We start from the raw sequence: 17,773 nt of genomic DNA, 5'->3' as shown, positions 1-17,773 counted from the left end.
CTACGGACCAGAACAACAATGCTGGATTCCGACAGAAGACCTACTGGACCCACAGCTCATTAAGGACTTCCATGCAGCTCAACCTGAACTTCCAGGTCCACGACCCCGGGGGAGACCCAGAAAGAACTCTGCTCCCGGAGTGAGCCCTTTGGGTTGGGGGGGGGTCACTGAGGACTATACTTCCCACACACGCATGCGCGCAGCTTCCCCGGAGTTTTGATCACACACACCTGCAGCCAATCACTTCGCCCTCTCACCACAGCTTATAAGAGGCTTTGGATGCATACATACCTTGCGAAGTAAATGCTCAGCTGACTAGTTTCTCTGTCGTTATCCAAGCCTTGTCTACCGTGTTTATTGCAAAGTAACTTTGACCATTGCTTACGTTCCCGACCTCGATTTCTGCCTTGCCCTGTTTTGTTTTGTTTGCATGATCGCCTGACCCTTGCCCGTTTCTTGACTACGAACTTTGTTTACTCCTCTGAATTATACTGCCTGAATCTGCCGCCTGCATCTGCTTCCGTATTCCCCACGGTACGTGACAAGGACATGTCTCGATGAGAGCAACTGTCTGATTCACATTTATTAGACACACCTGTACTTTTTGTTAGTAAAGGTAGCCAACGTATGTTGAATTGGGGTGAAATACATAATGCTCATTAACAAAGCTGTGTAAGAAATGGTACAGGATTTTATGACTGTTCTTCAAAGCAGGAATATACAGATTTTGGTCTTGTGTTTGCTCTAAGAAATGGTCCAAATTGTTCAGATAAGCACTAGCATCATCATAGGTTTTGGACCGAAGATTACTTTGTGTTCATTTCTGACCATAAAAATAGCATTTCAGATGAGTTAAGAGCAAGTGAGCAGTGTCTTTAGACTGCAATCACTAAACCTTCATTGTTCTTCAACAGTGTTACACTTCCAAAACTGTAATTAAGCTAATTGGTTTAAAATATTCATAATAACAATTAGTATGTAATAACCATAAACCTTCATAACCATTTTGTTATAATTGGTTCACTCATTTGAATGGATGGAACAAAAGATTAAAGGCACACAGACATGTACAGAGACTCTGCATTTGTGTTTGTGGAGGATAAAGGCTTCAGCCTCATTAAACATAGCAACTCAATACATATAACAATGACAACAGGAAACCATCAGAAGAAAAATATGGAAAAGCAGTACAGCTCGAAATTGATTTCTGAGTCAAATTGTCAGTAAATCAAGCATGTAAAGGCACAATCCAAAGCTACTGGGAACCCCCCCACCCCAAAAACAAAAACAAGAGCCAATAAGACCCAGGGTTACACATTCACATCTCTGTGTCCTTACGCAACACAACCAGAAGCATTAAACATTAACCACTACACTCCTGGCAGCTGGAGTTTATATAAAAGGAAGTTATAGACAATAAAAGTGCTGTAATTCCCTTATAGTAAAACTATATGCCCAAAAATACCTGCAAATGAAATATAACATTCTCTACATCTGCCTCACATTCATCTTTTTTTCATTAATGCAGATTTCCTTGGTATACAACAAAGATAGCAGTAATGGACTGTGCTGTCAGAAGATGCTGGAAGGCACTGTATTTTAATTTTGATTTTTCATGCTGCTATGAGATATAGCAGTTACGCCTTGTTAACTCTTGTTGCTTTGTTCTGTATCAGATGACAGACCGAGTCTTTTTTTTTTTTTTACAGTGATAACGCTGGCTATCTTCTTTCAGCTCCTCTCATATCTGTACATGTCATACATGAGCTGCAGACGCAGTCCATGGTTAAATGATATCCTTTTATTTGATGTTGCTGTTAACAATTATGTTTTCATGCCACGCTGACTAATATCATTTAGAAACGTTTCATGGCTGAAGCTAACTGTGACAAGAGACTAGGTATATATGAGGAGTGTGGTGTAGGATCTACATATACAAATACTTATTTTATAACAGTGCTTAGCAGTTGGATGACAGAAGGAAATAACTCACACTAACAAAGTGATGTTTGTTAGTTGCTGCATTGCTTTCACTTAAGATTTGGGGATGGGGGTGTTTTCGGATAACCGGAGTGTAAATACACTTTACGTGAACCAAAGTGAACCCTATAAGGTTGCTTGTGGGACTGGAAAAGGTCCTCCTGGCATCACTCTTCAGAACCTTACTTTGGTTCCTTAAAGCACTAAGAGTTTTTTAGAGACCTTATGATAACATGCTTCCTTGTGGCATTGCTGTGAAGAATCATTTCTGGGTTTCTAAAACACCAGCAAATAGATGCTTCTCTAAAGAACTTGAGATTAAAAAGTTCTTTGTGCAACTTAAAGGGGACCTATTATGCAAAATTCACTTTTACATGGTGTTTAAACACCCTACAATGATAAAAATCCACCCACTCCTTTTTCATATTCCCTACAAATCATAAACAGTGTCTCAAAATGAGTCGTTTGCGTTTTCTATCCAATGTGACATCACATTGGAATAGGTCCCGCCCACAACTGGTGACAGACTCTGTCCTATTAGCATAGCTCCTCCGCTGAGTGAGCTGTACACAGTCCACCATGTTCTCCGCACTGGAGCAGCTACAGTGATAAGAAGAATATCTCAGCTTCATAAGCTTTGTAAGTGTTCTATTGTTGGCTGTAAGAATGAACATAAGAGTCTTCATGTACTCCTGGAATCAGAGACACTGAAGACGCAGTGGAGTATTTTTATTTTTGAAGGAAATGTGCCCCAAAAATAGCTACATTCGTGTATGTTTGTTTGAATCATTTTACACCAGACTGCTTTGTGAACGAGGGTCAATACATAGCAAGATATGCTGAAAAGTTGATTCTCAAGGATGGATCAATACCAACTGTTCGTGATCCAGCTTCATATCCAGAAGATCTAAATATCGCACTTTATTTTGTGAATGTTTGCAAATCGCTTTTCTGAAACTGCTTGTTAGCAGATTCCACGGCTAATGCGGCTAAAGTTACCATTGTCTCTGATCGTATTCACAGACACCAGAGCTATGTCGTTATTTTTATTTGTAACCCGAAAACACTTAAAGTCTATATAATTCATACGTATAGTGCTGAACACCGGTATTTACAGTGTCAGTCATATTGGTTTTCCTGATTTGTTGTTGCCATAGTATCTGAAGCGCGAGCTGTCAAGGCACAGTCCTCTTCTGGAAAGGGGGCAGGGAGCAGCAGCTCATTTGCATTTAAAGAGACAGACAGGAAAACAGCGTGTTTTTGCTTCCACCTAAAAAGGGGCATTTACAGCATGGTATAACAAATGATCCATGGGGTATTCTGAGCTGAAACTTCACACATTCTGGGGACACCTGTGACTTACATTACATCTTGTGAAAAGGGGCATCACAGGTCCTCTTTAAAAGGGTTCTCCACTGGAATCAGGCTGAAAAACCATTTTTGATTCTAATTGGAAGCTTTATTTTTCAGAGTGTCGAGACTCCTTTCAAAAATGCTAAATAAACGTCTCCTCACAGAAAATGTCACCATGACATTAAGTGCACCTTTTTTCATCCTTTTATGTCGAGTACAGTTGTTACTATAGACACAATTTTCTACTATAGAAACAATTTTTTAAATAATTTTAATGTATTAAAATGATTATTAATACATTTCAATAAAGAAATAATGAATAAAGATGAATATAAACCTTGCAGCCAGAATATTCTCAGAGCTAAGCTTTTACAGAAAATGAATCAGTATCTTTTGATCGTCGGGGTCTCAACAGCACCATAGTTTAAGCAGGTTGCTAATGACCGATGGGAGATGTGTATGAATGGTTGGGTGATACCACAATGAATTTATAGGTTATTAAGTAAACAGATAATTGCTCAGGGGCCCAAGTAATGGAGAGGTATGATCGTGTCAAGCTTGCACATGAACAGGTCAGAGGATAATAATATTATAGAGTCAGTGAATGAAAGGCATAATCCTCACCTCCCCAGTTCTCCACACTGAACAGATTGCTGAAGTTGTGTGCGACGTACGGGGCGATCTTTTTCAGGTCATGTGTTCTAACACGAGTGGCCAACAGAGACTGATGAGCGTCTCTAAAAGTGGTGTCCATTAAGAGCAAGCCCTGATGCTGTCTCACTGCCCGGGCAAAACCCTCAGGACCTTCTTTCAACAGGACCTCACGGAAACCTGCAGGGGGCTCTCCTACACACACACACACACACACACACACACACACACACACACACACAGAGTATTTATTATTGACCTACGTATATATTCATATACCAATACATTATGCATGTTGATGCATTTAATATCAGTCTTAGCAATACATTATATAAGATTGTATTACAGGAATGATTTCTCACAGGTACTGACACACACTCACTCTCACACACACACACGCACACACACACACACACAAACACACACTCGAGAAAAGAGTCAAATGTGATGGCGATGGGATTTTCCAGTTTTATGTAGATTTCAGAGAAGCTCTGCTTATGTTATATGAAAGAAAGTAAAGCATTCAAAATCTGTTTAACACGCTTTGTGACATGCCCCTCCTTTCTTTCACACACACACACACACACACACACAAACACAGGCTAAGTGGGACTCCGAAGTGTCCCAGGGGCATTGGGTTATAGCTAATACAAATGTGACCCACTTAAACACATTCACACACACCTATATATATATATATATATATATATATATATATATATATATATATATATATATATATACACACACACACACACACATACATATAGAATGTGAGACAAACACAGAAGCACACACATTTTCATACTCTCACTCTATCTGTAGCCATCAGTAAACAGTTGCATTCAATATTATTTAACCCCCATTGCAAAGGTTTATTGTCAAAATTTACAGACTTTCAGCTGTTTGCAATGAATAAATCAAACAAAAGTAATTGAAATATTTCAACACAACGAATGCGAAGTGGTTTCCCCAAATTCAACTGAAAATGCAACTTATAATGATTTTTCCAGTTTCAAAATTATTCAACCCCCTGTATAGAATCCCTCACTACAGCACAAATATGCAAAACAGGTTTTGTCTCAAGCACACCTGATGCAACTAATCAAGATCTTCATTAGTTGCACCAGGTGTGCTTGAGCTGGAACACATGAAATACCTGAACTGGCTAAGGGTAGAAAACGTATGAAATACCTGGATGGGGCAGAAAAAGCAAGCTATCAACGGCTGCAACCAGATTTCTAAGAAGGCAGGTTGTGAAAAACCCTCGAGTGACTGCAAAAGACCTGCAGCAAGACTTGGTAGCAACAGACACTGAGGTTTCAGTGAGCACAGTATGACGCGTACAAAACGCAGAAGGTTTCCATGCCAGAACTCCAAGATGCACACCACTACGGACCCAAAAGCACAAGAAAAGTCGGCTCAAAATCATACAAATAAGTCACAGAAGTTTTGGGATTCTGTTCTGTGGCTTGATGAAAAAACTGGAACTTTTCAGCATGGTGGATCAGCAGTATGTCTGGATAAAGAAGAATGAAGAAAGAACACTTTGTCCACATTCAAGCATGGTGGTGGCTCAGTGATGCTCTGGGGCTTGGGGTTTGTATCCTCTTGCACTAGAAACCTGCAGTGTGTAGAAGGTAAAATGGATTCACTGAAGTATCAGGAAATCGTAGGAGAAAACGTCATGCCGTCTGTGAGGAAGCTGAAGCTTGGGCGTCATTGGACCTTCCAACAGGACAATGATCCCAAGCATACCTCAAATTCCACCAAGGCTTGGTTGCAAAAGAAGTCCTGGAAGATTCTACAGGGCCATCACAGTCACCTGAAAATCTGTGGTGGGTTTTGAAGAAGGCGGTTGCAACACGCAAACCCAAGAATATTACTGAACTGGAGGCCACTGCTCATGAGGAATGGTCTAAGATTCCTCAGGAACGCTGCCAGAAGCTATGCATCTCATTTGCAGCAGATCATAACATCAAAAGGGTGCTCTACTAAGTACTAAAGATTCTTGCCATGAAGGCACTGAATAATTTTGAAACTGGAGAAAATAATTCAAATAATTAGCAAACAGCTGAAAGTCTGTAAATTTTGATTGCAACTGTAAAAACAACTATTTGTTAGAGGCATTAAATAGCACATGCAATGACAAAGTCAGTAATTACTATCAACCTTGATAAATGGGAATAGGTGGAGCAGTACAATACTGTCCGCCCAGTATTTTGTGCTTTGAGTGGGAAACTCCCCTTAATACTTAAATTATATTCTAGTCAGTAAAAGGGATTTGCAGTCTTGCACCTATTTAATTGAGACACAGCTGTTTAATTGAGTCCTTTTTAGCACCAGAAGTCAAAAAAGATTTTTGGAAAAACTTCCTAGGTGGCTCCCTCATGAAGCTAATTGAAAGAAAGCCAAAAGCATGAGAGAAATCCACAATACACTAGAATTGCACGGTATAACAGTACTAAAGTACTGTCATGAAATTAATGCATGAACATACTGCTGATGCCATTGTATTTTTTAAATGGTAGTATCATCGATATGGTAGTACCAGAAATAATGTTGTATGTGTTGCAGAATACACAAAGGTTAGACTTCACTGAACTTAAATTCAATACCTTAATCTTTAAAGATTTCCTATTTTCTACCAAGCGAGCTAACGGTATGCTAACCACTTTGTGTAAATACTAAAAGTAGCCTTGTTTGCTAGTAAGCAAGCAAACATTATGCTAATCGCTGTGTGTAAATACTAAAATTAGCTGAAGTGAGCTAATGTCAAGCTAACCGCTGTGTGTAAATACTAAAAGTAGCCTTGTTTGCTAGTAAGCAAGCTAACGTTATGCTAACCGCTGTGTGTAAATACGAAAATTAGCTGAAGGGAGCTAACATTATGCTAACCGCTGTGTAAATACTCAAATTAGCCAAAGCGAACTAATATTATGTTAACTGCTATGTGTAAAGCCTAAAATTAGCCATATTTCCTAGTAATCGATCTAATGTTCCGAATTTTATGATTTTTTTTGGTGTTCCTTTCCAAATTCAGTTATTTATTTCTAATATTGTGTTCGTTCTTCGTACTCTGAGGTGATACTACTTGGTATTGTGATACTTCAGCTGGTATGTTATCGTGAGATATGTTTATGGTATCGTGACAACCCTACAATACACAAGTATAATCTAACAGCTATAATCTTTAGCTAGAATAATCTGGTTTTGATTATTTTAAAACTTTATTGATTACTACTGTACTGTACATGACTCCATATGTACCTTTATGAAATTTGGCAGAAAGTAGTGAAATTAAATAAAGTAGCCAACCTTTCTGCGAGTGTGTGTGTGTGTGTGTGTGTGTGTGTGTGTGCGTGTGTTTGTGGTCATACCTAGAGGGACAGGAGGAATGACCGGGTCTGTGGTAGAAGGCTTGGCCTTGACTGGGATTGGTGTTGTTGGCCCATTTACCATCACATGTCCTGCAGAAAACATGTCCACACATATGCTTAAAGATCTCTCTCTCTCTCTCTCTCTCTCTCTCTCTCTCTCTCTCTCTCACACACACACACACACACACACAAATAGCCCTTCAATTAAACAAATGTAGTGACAATAGAGAATAATTATCTGTATTTTAGAGAACAATAAGACAACAATAAACTCATGCACACTAACCCAGATAATGCAGGAGTTTCTGTGCACGGTTCTGCGTGGGTTTGAGGTTGAACAGCTCCTGATTCTCATCGATAAACTGTGTGTCCACCGTGCTGTACACAAACTGGTTATTACTCAAAACGTTCTGCAGGAAGGGAATGTTTGTCTGAATGAAGAAAAAGAAAGAGAGAGAGAGAGAGAGAGAGAGAGAGAGAGAGAATTGTAAATTGGTGTACACCTGGACAAAATGACACACACAATATTCAATATTCATATAAAATTTGCATAACGGCCCAGTGCACTTGGTCCCAAGAGGCTGATTCTCCGAAGTAATGCCACATGTTCTACTGAAACCTCCCTAGACATAAATGTAAATGTACCCAAACCAGCCAACATGGCCCCCCACCTCCATATCCCCTCCAACACACACACACACACACACACACACTCCAACACACCCACAGATTATGCATGTTAATGTGCAAAGTCATTAGAGCACAGGTGTAATGCAACTCGCAGAAGTAAATATAAATCAAATAAACATTAAGGAATCCAGAAGCTGTCAAAATTCATTAACTGCATCCTCTAGAGATGATTATTCAAGTGACAAACTTCTCGCCTCGTAAATAATTACTTATTGTTTTTTTTTTTTACTGTCCAAAGATAGAACGTTCCAACATACCAGTGTGTTATGAACAATTATGAAATATGCCATTAATCAAGTCCCTCAGGTCCATACTCACAAGTCTCCAAGTTTTAATCCCTTTACAGTTCACCAAATACACAAAATCAAATATTACCCTGCTGGAGTTTCTTCCTCTGCCCTTCCCCTGAACTCTGTAAACTTCCAATACACTTATGTCGCTTCTCCAAGAGCTGATGAATAATTGACGTAACATAAAACTCTCCCAACTCAAGAGTGAGGTTTAGATAACACCATGCATCCATTAAACACTGTGTATCATAGAGACTTCTACATGCCCTTAACTCTACCTTCCTGCTGATGGGCTGCAGTACAGCATCACTCACTTTGCTATCTCTCACCATCGCATTAACCCTGAGGGATGTGTGATGTGGGTGACTGATCAATAACATATGGTGTTTAGCTTGGGGGGAAAAAAAAGAGGCATGGATCTAGAGAGACATTTCTGCTAGTATCTATCTGTGTCTAAAATATGATCTAGATGATCTGTACTTACATTATTTATAGCTGTTTATTTACAAAATCCTTCAGATGTGTTCAGAGTAAATGAGAAAATACACTATTAATACTGCAGCAAAGCTTCAAAAATCATAACAACCCCCCAAAATGCCTTTTTTCATATTGTTTTACAGTGAAATATGCACAAGTTTTGAAATGCTGCAGTATTTAGTATTAAAATTCAACAACGGATTAATATTCAAACCAAAGCGTATCTAAATGAAGCCATCTCCAGTACATCCAGAGTATTTAGAATGAAAGTGAACTGATAAACTCCCACAGCTCGGATTACTGTCAGTGCGGAGTTCCACATGTTCTCCCTGTGTCTGCGTGGGTTTCCTCCAGGTTCTCCACCTCCCCAAAACATGCCAGTAGATGTGAATGAGTGTGTGAACATGTATGGTCCCCTTCATCCCACCATGGTCCTGTGCATTTTGCCACCTCAAGCCCAGTGTTCCTAGAATAGTCTCTGGATCTAATGCAACCCTGACCAGGATAAAGTGGTTACTGAAGATGAAGAAATGAACGACATTTTATTGTCTCAAATCAAATAACAAACAAACAAGATTGCTTTAGTGGTGGTGGTGGGGTTTGCACATAATTATTCTTTATTAAAATTGCACAGGAAACATCTTTGTGTCTAGCATAAAGTCATGAAAATATTTCAGATTATATTTATACAGTGTCCCATACACAAACGTCTCCATACATAGGGGAAATGATCACGTTTTTAGCAAAATGTCTTCCATACTTAATTTTTATTATATATATTTTTTCAAATAGCCTTTAACAACAACAAAAAAAAAAAGAAGGTACATATTGAAATCATTCTCATCACTGGATTATGAAGCTGTTGCAAGTTAGCGATGGACTTTAACAGGAAACATGGCAAGCACATCATACACAACACGGTTGCCAAACTTATCAACAAATTCAAAAAGACTGTAAGTCTTACAGACTGACAGAGAAATAGACGTCCACCGACACCCACTGACGAAGCCACAACCGACGTGGTGCTGGCAAACACAGTTCTTTATGTATGGAGACTTATGGGACCCCCTGTATTTTACTGTACATATTTCATATAAACTTTTCTGGTGCTTTGAAAATTTCTGCATGACTGTGCTGCCAAACAGGAATTCCTGATTTAGTGTCAATGTAACATTGTGCAAACTCAGAGAAGTCTTGTATTTGAACAATCCCTTTATGACTTAGAGGCCATGCTGCCTTTCTTTATGTCTACTAATTTCTCTAACTAGTGATAACACATGCCCCTGATGTCATTCACACTTAAATACCAAGTGATATATCAGTAGTTTTAGTAGAGTAAGTACAATAAACAATTTGAACTCAATCAAAAAAAAGAAGGTACAGTATAATATATTACATGCTGGACACCTCTAGATCACTGCAGTTCACTACATGAATAAAGCAATTGTGAATTATGTTTTGTGTGTAATTGTGTGAGAGTGCTGTATGCATACACTCTATATTTGAAAATTAATTATCTATCTTGGAAAATATAATAGAAAAATATATATTTTTTTAAAATTAGCAAGTCTATAATAACCTAAAAGCTTACCATGCACTGTCCTTAACAATGTGTCTTAACAAAACACAAAGATGAATTTGTAGGTTTATTGTGACATTATTTGAAAAATTTGACATTAGAAACATCACGTTAAATGCTTTTCTGAATGACAGTTGTGCACTTCACTTTCCTGACCCATATCCAAGTTAAAATGAAAGGTTTTTGAGTAAATAAATGTGCAGTGGAAAAAGAAGGTATTTTGAGAATGATTTATAAATATTCAAATAGCAGGAGATTTCCATCTTGGCAGAAAAATCACACATGTTGTGTGAACAAAGGTGAAAAGAAATGTGTTTGTGAAATAAAGGTGAAGTACAAAAAGACAGCAGAAGCACTGGAAACTTTGGGAATGTTTATGTTAGAAGAATCGCGCCCTTTAGAAGGAGGACGTATGTTTTTTTTGTTCTTTGATTTTCCATTGTGGTACAAATGAACAAACATGGAAGTTTTTTTTTTTTTTAAAAACAAAAAAACAGAAGGTGTCCAAACAAGGTCACACAAAAACACACATGAGATCTTGCATGAGGTTTTAGAATTAACCAGAAGGTTCAAATCAATACCTTCTTTATCTATAGGTTCAATAATGCACACCTACCCATAGGCTTTACCACCCACTTTACACACACACACACACACACACACACACATACACACACAGAGTTCGGAAGGTCGTCATTTTGCAGTTGAGCCAATAAAACCAGGGCATGAGGTTAAATTGAATAATAACTAAAAACTCAATTACACAGAAAGTGAAAGTGGGGGCGTTCTCTAATGCCAGTTCAACACGGGCTCATGACCATAGATTTTGGTGAGGCAGACCAACATTAATATCATTAATTATTAATAATGATGAAGTGTCAAACGAAATTAAGTCGAGAGAGCAGACTTCTATAGGCTGCTATTTTGTGAATTTTTAGAGTAACCCCATAACAGACAACTGAGAGTCAACAGCATACAGTCATCCAACACTGAGTTCAGTAGGTTTTAGAAGCTGTGTTCGAGTGTTAATATGATTAAACAAGGTTTACAGCTTTCAGCAAAATTTCCTGTCAAACTACATCTCAAAAACTACACAAAAGACATTAAACTAGCACCCCAAAAATGAGGCTATAATGAGAATTTTTTTTCATGCCTATTGCAAACTCTGTTCAATCAAATCAACACTTAAATAGAACTTTTTCAACAGCGTGAAGTTGGTTAAAAGGTCTTACCCGGTAACACAGTATGCCAAAACTGAAAGAAATTCCTGAAATGACGAGGTAGAAAGTGATTAAAATAGATCAGTCTCAGAAGGGTTACAAAGCTATTTCAAAGGCTCTGGGACTCCAAAGAACCAGAGTGAGAGCCATTATCTCCAAATGGAAAAACTCAGCATATTATTGAACCTTCCCAGAAGTGGCTGACCTTCCAAAATTTCTGCAAGAGCACAGCAGTGACTCATCCAGCAAGTTACAAAAGAGCCAAGGACAACATCAAAGGACCTACAGGCCTCTCTTGCATCAATAAAAGGTCACTGTTCATGACTCCACTATCAGAAAGACACTGGGCAAAAATGGCATCTATGGAAGAGTGGTGAGGTGAAAACCACTGCTAACCCAGAAGAACATTAAGACTCATCTGAATTTTGCGAAAACATACCTTGATAATCCTCAAACCTTTTGGGTGAATGTTCTGTGGATTGATGAGTCAAAAGTGGAACTGTTTGGAAGATAGGGGTCCCATTACATCTGGCGTAAACCAAACACAGTTTTACAAAAAGATCATCATACCTATAGACAAGCATGGTGGTGGCAGTGTGATGGTGTGTGGCTTCTCCTACTCTGTACGAGTCTTCTTGCCTGCATCCGTTTTTTGCGTCTTGACTGTCGTATAGTCTGACATTAATTGACCACTCAGATCCTACAGTGTGACATGGCTTACAGAGGGGATCATGTTCGTACAGTCTGACAAGCAAAAGTCGTAAAGGACTTGTAAAAATCGCACAGTGTGCTTAAGTTGAACCTCAAGTGCAACTGGATTATGCAGCAAAACAACGACCCAAAGCATAGGAGTAAATCCTAGTCCTAGAAGTAAGTGAAAGTCTGATCTCCAGTTATCGAAAGCATTTGGTTGCAGTTATTGCTGCTATAGTTGGCAGAACCAGATTCTAATTTTAAAGGGGCCTTGTCATTAGCTGTCATTAGGGACAGAGAAAATGCTGCCCCTATAGACCTCCTCAACACTTGTTGCAGTTCCCATTATTGACCACTATAGGTGCAATAATATTCTATGGAAGCTCGCTGCCCCAGGATTATGCAACATCTAGAACGGTGATCAAATCAACAAAAATTTGCTTTGGGTTAGGGTTAGGGTTAATAACAACTTTTGCAAATAATTGGTCACTTAACATAAGTAATTAGTATTTCAAGAGAATTTAAAATGTATGACACTGTGAACGAGGACTTGAAGATTATTATTTGTTGAATGGCTGATATAAATTATCAGGCTCTTCCCCACCTACCACTGTGGACGATCCACCACTGCACTAGTCAAATGCAAGGAGATGTGCTCAGCAATTTTGAAAACAAAGAAGCATTCTGGTGTACTGACACAAGACTGACATCATCATCATCATCAAACACACACCCACCCCCCCACCCCCCACACACACAAACAAACAAACAAACAAACAGAAAGTTTAGACCATGAAACACAGCCTGTCAACTAGTCTGTCTCCCCCTCAGTGTGTCCTCACATTGCCTGAGCTGCAGAGACATGTGAACAAACATGCTAACTAGAAAACAGAATTAGCATAGTCGGTAACACTTTATTTAAAAACTAATTTACATAGGGCCTTTAGAACACCTTTATAATCTATGAATAAATCTTTTATTAAGAACTGCTACAGAAATGATGACAGGTTTATTTCTTATTTCCAAAATCATTAGCGGTTTTATGTGACTTTGTCTTTACATGAAAGAGGGAAGCGAGAAAAGGACTCAATTATCCTTATGGGATGTTTTCTTGATTTACGGGACATTATATGTCCGATCTGAGAGCTGAGATGGAGAGTTTTACTGTATTTTAAAAAAATAAAATAAATCATTATACAGAATAATAATTTTGCACATTCGGGACACAGGTTATACATGGTGCCTTATATCATGGTGATAAATGTTAATTTTATTACCTCTTTAGTTTGAGGGTGTTAAAATCCTACATTGGGCTAGCATATGGGCTTCATAAATCAGTAGAGTTACATTGGAGCGGCGCTTCATAACTTATATAATAGCTTTCAATGGAAACAAACCACCAGCACTGCAGCTGATGAGCATTCAATTCCATGCTCCAGTAAAAAGTAAATACATTAAACACACTTATAAGAAGGTAAGCTGACAGCTGAACATGAAAAAATAACTTTCACGTTTAAAAAAAGACAGATACAACAGCATCATACAGATGACCCATAATGACATTTGAGGAGTTTTTACACTTCTGCTGTTAGGAGATATGACATGTGGACATGCTTATACACATTGTGTGGCTGTGGCTCAGGTGGTAGAGCGGGTTGTAAACTAATCGTAGGGTTCGCGGTTTGATTCCTGGCCCACATGCAAAAGTGTCCTTGGGCAAGACACTGAACCCCAAGTTGCTTCTGATGGCAGGCTAGTGCCGTGTGTGTGAATGAGAACCAATGTAAAGCGCTTTGTAGAAACACTAAGGTTAAAAGGTGCTATATAAGTACAGACCATTCACCATTTAATTACATGCTGGAGATTGCTTTAGCTTTGCGTTAGTTTGAATGTAATTTCTTTTTGCTTATGTCAATCTTGGACAAGGAGAAACTAGGTGTCACGATGAGCACAGAAAGGTGGCTAATAAAGTTAAGCTGCTAAAAAAGGAAGCAAGAAGAAAGGAGGAGATGGTGACAGGAGGAGACATATGATGACGCAAGTGAAAAGAGCTGATGAGGCAGAAGCTGAAGAAATGTGATCAAGACCCGAGCGCCTTTCATCCAGGAGCACTTAACCTGCTCTCTATAGCTGGCTGTTAAATCGACACTGAACCCAGGCATCACTTAGGAAGACTAAAGTGGAGCTAATGGGGGGGGGGATAAGAGCTTGATGACTGACATCATTAATGGAAAAAGACACAGTCCATGTTGTTACACATTCAGCACACCTGTCCTAAATCACTCCATACATACAGTATGTACAGGCGCAAACCTGTGTGTATGTTTCATATCTTGGTGGGAGCCAAATAGATAAAAATCTAAAAAGCTCCTGAGTGATATGAAAGAAAAATGACCACTCTATCTCTTTGAGATCGTGAGTTGGAATCCCACCAATACCACAGCCAACCCATGGGAGTCTCTGTGTGAGAGGGATGGCATCTCTTTCTCCCCTGTCAATCACAGTAACACTAACCAGCCATGGGCCTCTGGGAGCTCATGTATGTGGAAGAGGGCAGATTGCATTCTCCTGGTACGTTGCCCAACAGTTTGAAAAGATACATTTGCCTGGCTTTACATGTCTCGGAAAAAGCACATGCTAGCCTTCACCTTCCCCATGATAGGAAAGGGCTGGCTGGTGGGTATGAATTGATAGGTGTCCAAATTTGGGACAAAATGGGAATGAAGCATAGGAATAGCATGAATGATCTCCATTATGTCATTGGAAGTTTCTCACAAGCACCTCCGGGGTTGGGAGTTCAAATCCTGCCTTCACCCTGTGTGTGTGGAGTTTGCATGTTCTCCCTGTGCTTCAGGGAATTCCTCCAGGTACTCTGGTTTCCTCCCCCAGCCAAAAACATGAGTTGTAGGCTGATGGCATTTCCAAATTGTAGTGTGTGTGTGTGTGTGTGTGTGTGTGTGTGTGTGTGTGCGATTGTGCCCTACGATGGGTTGGCATCCCATCCAGGATGTCCTCTGCCTTGTGCCCCAAGTTCCCTGAGATAGGCTTCAGGCTCCCTGTGACCCTGTGTAGGATAAGCCGTACGGAAAATGGATGGATGGATGGAAGAGCTGTTTCTTTGTGGCTACTGAGGTAATGTTGTAGTTAAATTTAAATTTAGATGTAGAAAATTCATATAGGTATACACACCTACATGTGTGTGTGTGTGTGTGGCCCTTGGTATTCTTCTGCCACATGTTTCCTCTACGTGCTGTCCAAGGAACTGAAATGGCAAGAGCATGTCATAATCATGACCGCCAAACACTCAGCTCTGAATATTGCGCATTATGCAATTTAATACATTGTATTAAATATAACCTGCCAAAAATATCTGTCCCTCAGCAATGATATGTTTTGTATGCAGTGAGTATTTATTTCATTACTGGTAAATTACATAATTAATTACAATAACACTCGTAATAATAACTTTCAATAGTACTAAAGAATTTCCCAAAGCTCCATTTAAGTGGTTGGTTAGATCTAATTTCAGGTTTAATATATTATAATGACATGTAATAATATCATTGAATATTAATAATAATTAATCATAATTAGAATGCTACACAGATTTTTTTCTTTTCTCTCTCTCTCTTTCTTTCTTTCTTTCTTTTTTTTTTTTTAAAGAAAATTATATTATACATCTCACACCTGTTCTGGCCAAAAACATAGAGTTGTACCAGTGTACAAATAAATAATTAATATTCTCTTGTACATTTGGAGTCTTCACAGTTTATGGCTCATACAAAATTAACATCATACTCAACACACTTCCCAGTGGGCCTGAAGATGTTTAAACGATGTACACTAGAAAGAAAATCCCTGTTATTAGATTTTAATAGGACAATATAGGTTAATGTCTACATTTCAAAAATGAATTTTTTTAAAATGTCAATTGTTGCTGTGAAATACAACATGTATTAATAATATGGACCTAAAACTAACATATATGAATTAAGGAAACCAAGACTAACTCAAAACAGGCTGTTTCAGTCCGATTTGAACTAAGCAAATATGAAACACAAAAGACCTGATAATAAAGTTCTCATGTTTAAATCTACATTAAATATAAGATAACGCTGAATCAAACCACCCACTCAATGCTTATATTTATAACCATGCATTCCCTGCTTTTCACATCAGAGTGCTTTCACTATTGGATTAAATTGGATCCCTGGTGTCGACTCATGACTTCCACACTGAGATCGTCAATTTGCTGCAATTTCATACCTAACAGAAAGACGTTCTTGTAGCTTAAGCTGAATTTTTCCCACACTTTCGCCTCTCTAGGTCTGTAATGAGCTTTTGATCAAGTGCAGCTTGACTCACAACAGCATCTTCTGCCACCGAGACAAATATAGAAAGACAAAATGAGTCAACACAGGCTCACACGTGAACACAGCAAGGATCCTTCTGTTAGGTGTGAAAATAAGCATTTGAAAATGCTTGAGCTCTAAATGCTATGATTAAGGTGGTGGGTCGGAATAACATCATTTTTGCGATGACTGTAAACATCGCGAAGGGTCTGACAGTGTTACTGATAATCCCATTCCCATTCTTTTTGTTATAATAACCTCCACTCTTCTGGGATGGCTTTACACTAGATTTTGAGCATGTCTGTGGGGATTTGTGCTCATTCAGCCACAAGAGCATAAAGAAGCTCAGACGCTGATGTCGGGTGAGGAGGCCTGGCACTCCGTCCACATTCCAGTTCGGCCCAAAAGTGTTTTGCATGGTTGAGGTCAGCAACTTTGGCAAATCATGTCTCCATTGACCTTGCTTTGTATCATTTTATTTTTTGTGTGGGTACGACCCCTTAGCTCCAGTGAAGGGAAGCTAATGCTACAGCATACAGTACAAAGACATTCTAGTAGCAACAGTTTGGGGAAGCACCACATATAGGTGGTTTAGCGGTTAAGGCTCTGGGTTACTGAGCAGAAGGTCGGGGGGTTCAAGCCCCAGCACTGCCAAGCTACAACTGTTGGGCCCTTGAGCAAGGCCCTTAACCCTCTCTACTCCAGGGGTGCTATATCCTGGTCCTGTGCTCTGACCCCAGCTTCCTAACATGCTGGGGTATGTGAAGAGAAGAATTTCACTGTATGTGATAAATAAAGTCTCATTACCATTTGATAAGCAATAGTAAATACAGACATGTTTGTGTTGAACACATGCTTTAAAAAGCATGTGACCACCTTTATGAAGTGGTTCATCACAATATCCTCCACCTAGTCCTTTACAGGGGTTATATTATGAATATTATTTTTGTTGGTTTGTAAATATTTTAAAAGAGAAAACACTGAGAAAATGTGACATCTATGCCTGTTTTTTTCCTTCTTCAGTTCAGTAGTGACAAAAACAATTTGTATTTTAATATGCTGTTCTAAAACACACATCACACAAGAGATTTACTTGATTAACTCACTG

General features: G+C 38.9%; 1 protein-coding gene across 1 annotated transcript in view; it reads right to left on the bottom strand.

Annotated features, from left to right (window-relative positions):
* pcxb (pyruvate carboxylase b) overlaps positions 1 to 17,773 on the bottom strand; it is a 255,749-nt gene that overhangs the window by 51,342 nt on the left and 186,634 nt on the right. Inside the window, exons 11-13 of the mRNA XM_053629257.1 lie at positions 7,651 to 7,795; positions 7,365 to 7,454; positions 3,958 to 4,179 (exon numbers count right to left, since the gene is read on the bottom strand). Coding sequence (XP_053485232.1) covers positions 3,958 to 4,179; positions 7,365 to 7,454; positions 7,651 to 7,795 — 457 coding nt within the window. The remainder of the gene's footprint in view (positions 1 to 3,957; positions 4,180 to 7,364; positions 7,455 to 7,650; positions 7,796 to 17,773) is intronic.

This window comes from Ictalurus furcatus, chromosome 7 (genome assembly GCF_023375685.1).
Source record: "Ictalurus furcatus strain D&B chromosome 7, Billie_1.0, whole genome shotgun sequence".
Taxonomy (NCBI): domain Eukaryota; kingdom Metazoa; phylum Chordata; class Actinopteri; order Siluriformes; family Ictaluridae; genus Ictalurus; species Ictalurus furcatus.
The sequence above is the reverse complement of the archived record's forward strand: the minus strand, read 5'-3'. Positions and strand labels throughout refer to the sequence as shown.